The 9,638-nt window shown below is 42.3% G+C and overlaps 1 protein-coding gene across 1 annotated transcript; it reads right to left on the bottom strand.

Annotated features, from left to right (window-relative positions):
- Positions 1 to 3,012: 3,012 nt before the first annotated feature.
- Positions 3,013 to 8,726, bottom strand: adra2b (adrenoceptor alpha 2B). The gene is made up of 2 exons (XM_006789906.2): positions 7,895 to 8,726; positions 3,013 to 7,715 (listed from the first exon to the last, which is right to left on the bottom strand). The coding sequence occupies exon 2, from the start codon at positions 7,690 to 7,692 to the stop codon at positions 6,115 to 6,117; it is 1,578 nt and encodes a 525-aa protein (XP_006789969.1). The 5' UTR covers positions 7,693 to 7,715; positions 7,895 to 8,726; the 3' UTR covers positions 3,013 to 6,114.
- Positions 8,727 to 9,638: the final 912 nt, after the last annotated feature.

Raw genomic sequence — 9,638 nt, 5'->3', positions numbered from 1 at the left:
ACACACACACACACACACACACACACACACACACACACACACACACACACACACACACACACACACAGACAAGGTATTCTTTGTCCACATGTGTACATATAAGAAACGTCATATGCAAGTGAACCTATGTATATTCATGTAACCTCAATAAAAGAGCAGTGTTACGGGGGAGCGGACGAGAGCGACTGGGGTCAAGCGAAGGAACGGCGCTTGTCATGGTTCTCTCCCTCATATATGAGTAACACAAAGAACTTTGCCCACTCGGTGTTTAATGCTTTTTGCCGTGTAGCTGAATTGTCTTGAACGTTCCCGCGAATGGGTTTAAGCTACAACCCGAACAACCCTGTTCCGGAAACAAACGGGTAAGCCAGTGGAACCACATATTATGTTCTGCATTCTTCATCAGCAATGTTCTGTCAAACTCACCATGGCAGTTGGTAACATCCTCTCTTTTCTCTGGCAGAGTCTTCAGTACTGCCCTGTGAAATATCCAGCCTCTTCCACCACTCACCAATTGGTTACAAAGACAAGGATACAAGTCTCTCAATAAACCTTTTAAAACTGCTGATTGTTGTTTGAGTCTGCTCAAACAAAGTCCACATTGAGCCAAAACACGAGCATCTCACCCTGTCTTTAAAATCTCATCCAAAAGGCCTGGGTGTTATTTTTGGCTTGAAGCTTTGATTTGATTTCTTGTCAAAAAATAGCTACTAGCACGACCTGGAAACAGTCCATGCCTTTATTACTTCACGTATGTTTTACTGCAGCTTCCTGTATTTTGGTCTCTCCATGTCTCTCACTTAAGATTCTCATGAAGTTACTGAAGCTAACTTTTGGTCACTTTTGGTAAAGAGTGTTGTTTCCATCCAATTATACAATGGTTAATGCAGCCGTTCTCACTGTTAGTTTTTTGTACTTGCTAAGACTTATTTGATTTAGTAGTTAAATAAGAACAAAAAATGAAAACAGTGGTGCAGCTGTAACTCACGCCACTTTGTGTGTTAAAACAAAAAATGACAAACTGGCTTGTTTTTGCACTGACCACCCCAAACCCCCCTATAAAACTGTTAAGCTGTTACTATAACTGCTCAGGCTTATGGTTAAGTTTACTATTTGGATTGTTTTCTTTGAGTTTAGTGCAGCAGCAACATGTCGACTATCAGTTGGTTTAGTTTTTTTCTTCTCGTGATGAAAGCTGATTGATGCCAAGTTCACGGGTAACAATCTAAATGTGACGAATCATGTGGTCTCTGATTAGTTTCTTCTTGTTTTATCTTGAGTTCTTGGTTTCCTCTGGCTCTGTGTCACTTTCTGTTTTTGTTAGTCAAACAGTCAAACCGTTACGCGTCTTGTCATATGCGGGTCCTGTGCAGCACTTCCCATTAGCCAGACTGTATTTTTTAATCAAAATTTTTATTTTCTGTTTCAACAATATTTCGTTATTTTTTCTTCAGCTTTCCCCTCTTTTGCACACTCATGCATTGCTGGATTTTTCATATTAGGACCTAATTTTTTGCCGTGTTAACTGCCTACTAAGGTACGTCCACTTTGTGCTTTGAATTTCCATCCAAACGCACAACAAATCAAAACAAGGCTGGAAATGACTGTTTTACATCCCGGCTCTTTCCTTTAACAAAATCTTTGTAAAACGAAATTTTATGAGATGCTTAAGAGCACACACTCACACATACCCCCATCAAGGGGCACTCTGTTAAACAGTCACAGACTCCTTGAGCGATTTCAATCATAATTGCCCATGCCCCCTAAAAATGACATTTTTTTTATCACAGCCTTCACCGAGCGAGAGTGCATTTTAATATCTCCACCTTTGATGGGTAGAGAGCTTGCATCTGTTCTGTCTCTCATTTTTCATTCTGCCTCTTGGGTGTTTTCAACAGCCAAATTACAGGGGGAAGAAATTTATCTGGCATTATATCGCGGATGAGATTGGAAAAGGAAAATGCTCGGCGCTAGAACGCCCTCTAAACACATACATATTCATACAGAGCAATACTAAATCCATCATAAATCTCTAAATTAAACTTAATGTGCGTCTGTGTTTCAGTATGCGTCCGAGTGTGTCCTTGCATGTATCGGCTTCGCTTGTTTAGGAGTCTGTCCATTGTCTTTTGTGAGTAAGAAGCTAATGTGTTGAGTGTCGTGGTAGTTGGACTCTTTCCATTTTTGCCCTGGAGAGTCCACCGCCCCAATCAGGTCTTCTTTATATTCTAGCTGAGGCCAGAGAATAAGGAGCTTAGGGACACTGTGTTTGTGTGAACATACAACATTGTAAACATACAGCTCACTGCTCCCATTGCTTGGCTATGATACGTTATCTGTTCACACACAGTGCTGAATATGGAAATGAAACAGTGTGGAGGAAAAGATGGGCATCATTTTGGTGTTCTTTGAGTGGAAACTTGTGTGTTGTTCGTGTGTGTGTGTGTGTGTGTGTGTGAGTGTATGTGTGTGTGTGTGTGTGTGTGTGTGTGTGTGTGTGTGAAGGTAAAGCAGGACAGAGAGACTCGATTCAGTGCAGAGAAATGGCCAAACAGCACATCAGCATAAATCAATTACAATTCACCATAGGCCTGATGACCTCAAATATAACAAGCTGTCACAACAAGTGTGTGTGTGTCTGATGTGTGGACTGAACATGACTTTCATGACTTGAATAGAATATGAGACAGTCAGTGCGGGAAGTGTGTGTATGTGTCTGTGTGTGATATTTGGAAACATGCTCTAATTCCTTACAGACTTCCTCTGTGTTCGCTGGCAGTAGGTGACATTATGCTGTTTCTGCTATGGCCTACTTCTCATGTCCCACTGTGATAGGAGATTTTACTGTGACATCTTGAACAGCCATCAACCCACAGTGTTATGGACTATTTCCCCAAGTTGTGTTGCCATTTAAGGCTATTTCATAATGGCTGGAAATTGCTTTGCATTGCGCTTCGGTTTGACATGTATGCCACGAAAACATCACAGATTTGTGAAACAACTCACTGCTAATTCTCTGTCTGGAAATGATTTTTATTATCATTATCATTATTATTATTATTGTTGTATCATGTGGAGATGTATAAAACAAATGAACCAGGGAATGACTTGTGCTTTTTCAAGCGGCTTTATTTCCAAACTGGAAGGAGATGATGACAGATGGGAGATAGATGATTGCAAAGCTCAGACCAGGCAGTTTGGTCCAAACACAGTTGGGGAAAAGACAATTCAGGCAGTTTCTGGGAAAAGGATGGTGCTCAACAGGCAGAATACTGCATCTGTCACCTTTAAGCTATAATTCTTACTTTTTAAAAAACAAACAAACAAAGCAGCAGTCTCACCACATAAAGCCATGAATGGTAAGTTTGAGCAGCATTGCAACTCATAGTTATTGGAAGCAGCCATGAATCCATGACCTCTGTGGCTATTTTTGTCATAATTGAGTTGCTATAGCTGTTTGTATTACTGGAGAGAAAATAATCATTTTAAATGAGGACAGGGAACAGTTGTATAAGTGCACAGAGCTCTTGCTTGCAACCATTTGGTTTCATCAGTTATTTAAATCTCCCAGCAGCTCTGCGTGATATGGATTATCAGGCCTTAATGCACTGCAAATCATCCAAATAAAACTGGCTATGGTTGCTATTGACATTTTCATGTTTCATTACTTTTTCAGGAGACATCTGACAGCAGTAGCACTGGTGAGGAGACATTTTTCTGTTGCGATATAGATTGTACATCAATGCGTGTGCTTGTATCTCTGATTGAACATTTCACTGTACTATAACTAGATGAAACAATGATGAATAAATGTTGCATTGTATGCACATAACTCAAAGTTCATGTTCCTTCAGTTCAACACAAATGCATCCCCCCCCCCCCCAACCCCGAGCTTAAATATAGCTCAGTCTCACAAAGCAAGAGCTTGATGGCGGAAGTCAATGTTGCTCTTGTTCAGGATATTAAAACTCTGTACAGTCTTTTCAGTCTCTGATCGCTTCCAATTCAATTGATTTTTCAGAATAAAAGCACAGTAACTGAACAATAAATAGGTAACAGAACACACAAACTGGTTTGAAATAAATAATACAGTGTTTTCAATCTTTGCCTCCTGTCACATACACCAAATATAAACTGATATTTCATTACAGAAACACAGGGCCAGATTTCACTGAGTCAGGCTGGTGTCCTGTGAGGCTCTTTGGTCCCTTGAGGGTGATCTTTAAAAAGCCATATACTCGATGTCACAGAAAAAACTTTCACTTTTAGATCATTAAGACTGTCCCAGTGTAGCGACACACTACCGATCTTTCCTCCAAATTCATCATAAACATTACAGACAACCAGATGCAGGAAATCTGTCAGTACAGTAGATCTGTAGTACATAGCAGCCAGAGGAGGCACTGACACTTTTTAAGGAAAAACAAGAGTCAACACGCATGCACGCTCGCACACTCGCCCACATACACGCACACGTTCACACAAGTCAGCAGAATTAGACAGTTACTAAATTAATGTGTTGCTGCTGACAGCCCTTGTCCCATTGAGTCAATAAACATGTGCTGTTCACAGTTACAGACACATTTTCTTGTTTTTTTTCCTTCTTTTTTTTCTTGTCCAGGAAACTCACAAAGCTTTATTGTCTTGGTGAGAAAAATAAAAGTACCATTCATCTTCTTGCCTCTCAGCAACGTGTCGAATGTGCCATGTAGAGGTCCACTGCAGAAGATGATGTGCCAGAGGCATCGTTAAGGAGTGACTCAGACAAACAGTTCTCAGTATAACCCCTGTAGGTGTAATTAGGGGGAACATCACACGTCCATAATTGCATTGTTCATCTCGGTGTTACAGTCAATATAAAATGTTTACCTGGTAAATAATGCTGCACAAAGCAGGATTTGTTTTGTGAAAGTTGATGCTTGCCAGTAGAATGATAAGAATCTGGTCGTTTTTATTTTTAGGAGATGCACCTCCCATTTGATACTGTGAAAAACCACTGAAAGGGTTTGAAGATGCTCTAATTATCTTTGAATGTTGCTCAAATGTCCAAATACTGAGGCAGTTCATTGGAAGAGAAGCTCAGGCAAGTCAGTTAGGGTGATTCTACAGGTTAAGTTAAAAGAAAGAAAACTGTAAGCTAAGAGTATGAGATGCAGTCTCATCACTTTTCGTCTACTTCTCAGCATCATACATGGGATTTTATATCAAGTCCATCATCCAAAGTTAATTTTTATTGAATATTTCATGAAAGGTGAAAGCCAAGAGTGTCATTATAAACAACCTGAGTGTCCATTATGACCAGTGAAGCCAAAAGCAAGGTGGCAGGGCTTCACATGAAGGCTTTCTGCACAAAATCTACAAGTTAAGTCTGAAAGGGTGCCCTTGTTTGTGCTATCACATTTGAGATCGTCAGCAACCTTCTCTTGTTGCATTTTTAGATAAAAATCAAGGAACACATGTTTGCCCTGCAGCTTTGCGAGACTACAGACACAGTTGAAACTGCAGACGTAGGAAATCATCACTAATCTTGTGTGCCCCTTGTGTTGTCTATTGATAAGTAAAGGGCCCTAGGCTCACAGGAATCTAAGGCCACTTGTCCTTACTTTTACCTGTCTTCTTTAGTCCCAAAGTTTTTGATAACTACAAAACATGTTTAAAAAAATATGTTGTATTAATTCACAGAGTTAATTCCCACTTGTTTTCTGCCTTCTATAAGTTTTATAGTGTATTTACATTTCTTCTATCATGCTGCCCCCCCTCTGTGTCCCAGGATTATCTATTATTCCTTGTCATCCAAAGATAAAACTTTGGATTCAAAATCTTATCAGAAATACTAAAGTACTAAGCAGGTTAATAGTGTCTCACTCAGCTGCTTTTTCATCGTCTGTTTCTTCGCCTCACTCTGTAAAAATCTGTCAACCAGCTGCGAGCTGAGATTTCACAGTCCGGGGTTTGTGTTTACACGCTGTGGCTGTAAAAGTGGCTCTCAGTTTTTACATATGACATATTTTTTTAAACAGCCCTTTAAGTGTTCTGGAACATGATTGTTTTTTGTTTTGTTTTGTTTTGTTTATGCCTCAGAAATGTCCATTTTCTATACAGCAATTTTATGTGCTAAAAGAAAGTACCCTTGGTGCCTCTGCACAGTATCTTTTTGAAGGCCTTTCTAAAGTCTTTGTTAAAGATGGTGTATATGACTGGGTTGAGTGAGGAGTTGCAGTAACCAATCCAGAAGAAAAATGTAAAGAGTGGACCTGGGATGGTGCAAGTCTCTGGGCACACTGCCTGGAGAGAGTAGGAGAAAAAGAAGGGGAACCAGCACACCACAAAGACACCAATGACCACCGCCAGGACAAAGGTGAAACGTTTCTCTCTGTTGACCATGGCTTTACGCCTCGCTGCTCCAGGGTTGTTATCTGTTTTTGACTTTCTCCCTGGCACCAGACGAGCCCCCTTTGAAGTGGCAATCATGTCGCGGTAGCGCTTGACTGAGGCTGGGGAGTGGATCCCCCCTCCAGCAGGAGACCCTGGCATGCTGGTGCTGCCGTGTCCCCCTCCATGGCTGTGCTCCATATCGCTCTCTGTGCTTGAGCTGTCAGCATTGTTATTGTCAGCCTTTTTCTTTTGCAGACGCTTGCCCTTCTTCCCCTCCGCTTTAGTCTTGGTGGCAGACTGAGGCACAGTGGAGGGGGTTGATGGGACTTGTGAAGAGGTATCAACCTCTGTGGCCGTGGGCACGGCTGGAGAAGGGGATGGAGGCTGCAGGAGATTATTGGGTGTGGGATTTGGGGAGGTTTGAGACTCTGCTGGAGCTGGAGAAGGTGTGATAGCGAGGGTGGGGGGTCTGGCATTTGAGGTTTTGTTGGATGAAGGAGGTGTGCTTTCTTCTTCATCCTTCCCATTGGCTTGCACATGCCGAGGAGGCTGACTTGGCGTTGCACAGCCAACCCCATCTTTCCTGGGCTCTCCAGGTGGGCAGCGTGTTCTCTGCTTGGCTATTTGGTAAATTCTTACGTAGACCAGGATCATGATGAGACATGGAGCGAAGAAGGAGCCAATGGTGGAGTAAAGGATGTACCAGCGCTCATCATTCAGCTGGCACTGAGGTCCTCTCTCACTCCCCTTGTCGCCTCCCTCACTCTTGTTCAAAGAGAGCAGGGGAGGGAAGGAGATAATGGCAGAGATGAGCCACACCACCACAATAGCGGCTTTGATGCGTTTGGGTGTCCGCTGACGTCCGTAAGTGACCCTGGAGATTGACAGGTAGCGGTCCAATGAGATGGCACACAGGTGCACGATGGAGGAGGTGCAGAACAGCACGTCCAGCGCCAGGTAGATCTCACACCACAGAGACTTGAAGTACCAGTAGCCAAGTAGTTCGTTGGCTAAAGAAAAGGGGATGATGAGTGTAGCCACTAAAATGTCCGCAGCAGCTAATGACACCAAGAACAGATTCTGCGGACCTCGGAGTGACCGGCTGGTTAGGACAGCGATGATGACCATGATGTTCCCGACGATAGTGAAGATGACCATTAAGGTTATGGCGGTGGCAAAGGCCACCGTTGCTTCCGGGGAGTAGGGGGCAGGCTTTAGGACACTCTGGTTGCATGGCACGGAGGATCCCGAGCCGCTCACACTGCTGTTCCAGCCACTCAGCTCCATGGAGCAGCCGCTGTCCTGAACCGAGGCCATGCTGGGATTATTTTTCCAGGAGGCTTTAAATTTAAAACAAGCAAACAAAAACACAAACAAACAAATAAACATGCAAAATATTTTAAAAATGTATAAAGTGTTAAACACTCTTAGATTATCACGCATTTTTGTCCTTAATAAAACAGTATATTTACATTAAAATACATTTTGTAATAAATTGATAATTATTTGGCATATTTACCTCAGCCGTTCTAGTTTTGTCACTGTGTTGTTCGCAAATGATCACTCCCTTGCACCCTCCACGGCAGGTCTTCCAAATCCATTTTATGTGCAACAAACAGTCCTGGGGAACGCGTAAAGACGCGGATCTTTTCAATCAAAACGCATTGCCACTTTTCAAAACCCGTTCTTCTCCACAAAAACGGAAACAGAAAAAGAAAAAAACAATCACTGCTGGGCGTTCGCCCTCGCAGAGTTACATCGCACCCTGAAGAACTAAAACTTGATTTTTTACACAGACCGATCCTTTTTCAGTTAATGTCATGAAAATGGAAAGATTTAATTTAAAACAATCTAATTTGGGGCCATTTACGGTGAGGCGTTGTTGGATATCAGAGATCAGATTAGAGTAAATTGGTCTGATTTCCGTGCGTCCTCGTTTGGAGACGCGCGTATACCTGACAATCTCATTCGAATAGCGAAAAATAAAAGAGTGATTTTAGATGACGCGAAATAAAACCAATGCGGTGGGATATTTACACTGATTGTCTGTTGAAAGATTATGATGTTTCACAGGAATACCAGCGTTTCCAATCAAGAAAGAACACAAAGAACAACCTCAAGCTCTCCAGCTCTCCTGCGCACGATGTCACATCTGCTTTCAAAACGCGTTGTTGTTTCAGTAGTAAAAAGATCCTCGCAGAGCAGCTCAAGTCGGTGCGTCTCAGGAGTTTTTTTTGTGGTCCCTGGCGCTTCAGAAGTTTACCGGGATGCCATGATTCAGCCGCTCCGCTGATGCACCTCGCAGATTTCCTCGCAGAGGGGCAGCAGCATCTTCACTTGTGAACAGGACCTTACGACGAAACCTAATAAGTGGGGTGCCTCCCATCTCCCTCTTCTTTTAGACCCGGTGATGTCACTGTGAAGCCGAGCGTCATGGGATGTTTGCTTCCTCCATCCTTGTACAGCCCCCCCACCTCCCAAATTATATCTATACCCAAGCGTCTCAGCCAACGCAGTTATATTAGAAATGGCTTGTTGGGTGGCACTACTCCGGTCAATTAACTCCACAGGACGCTGTGATGTCCAGCTGGGAGTGCAGAGACGATGCCATCTGCTTTACTGAAAACATTTGTTTCATTCCAGGGACTCCAGGGTAAACAGCACAGTCATCATTACCATCACCATCATCATTTTTCCTCAAGATGTGGCAACTTCACATTTATGCTTTTCAAGCAAAAAGCCTGTGTGACATTATATCATTCTTTGGTTTGTTAACGATTTTTTCACTTAGTCCTCAATAACTCCTTCAGTGCTGGAGGTCTAGATAAAGGCGCAGTGTAATACTAAAGGGAAATGCCATCCATGTTTTAGCTGCCCAGTCTTCTTAAAAGCTTTTTCTCAGATTTTTAATGAGATTAGGTAAGGTAAGCACAGTGTCTAAGATTGTACAAGCTGAAAAACACCTCAGTGTTTGAGGCAGGGTTTATGTGCACAGTTCAATGTGTTTTGTGAGCGTCCAAATCGATACAGATTGCCAGCTCATAATCACAAAGGCAGGCTCAATTTTACGTGCGAGAAAGTAGTCACACCTTTATAATGCAGTAAAACCACAAATATCTAAGAATTCTAATAAAACAAATTATTCATTTTGAAAGATGAACCCCTTCGGAGATTTAAATTATTGATGCATTAGGCACTGACTGGTCCACCCTCTGGATTGAGGATCTAAAGCAATAAATCCTACATTTTATATAGTTACAGAT

Source organism: Neolamprologus brichardi, chromosome 12 (assembly GCF_056152115.1).
Source record: "Neolamprologus brichardi isolate AB-2024 chromosome 12, ASM5615211v1, whole genome shotgun sequence".
Lineage (NCBI taxonomy): Eukaryota > Metazoa > Chordata > Actinopteri > Cichliformes > Cichlidae > Neolamprologus > Neolamprologus brichardi.
The sequence above is the reverse complement of the archived record's forward strand: the minus strand, read 5'-3'. Positions and strand labels throughout refer to the sequence as shown.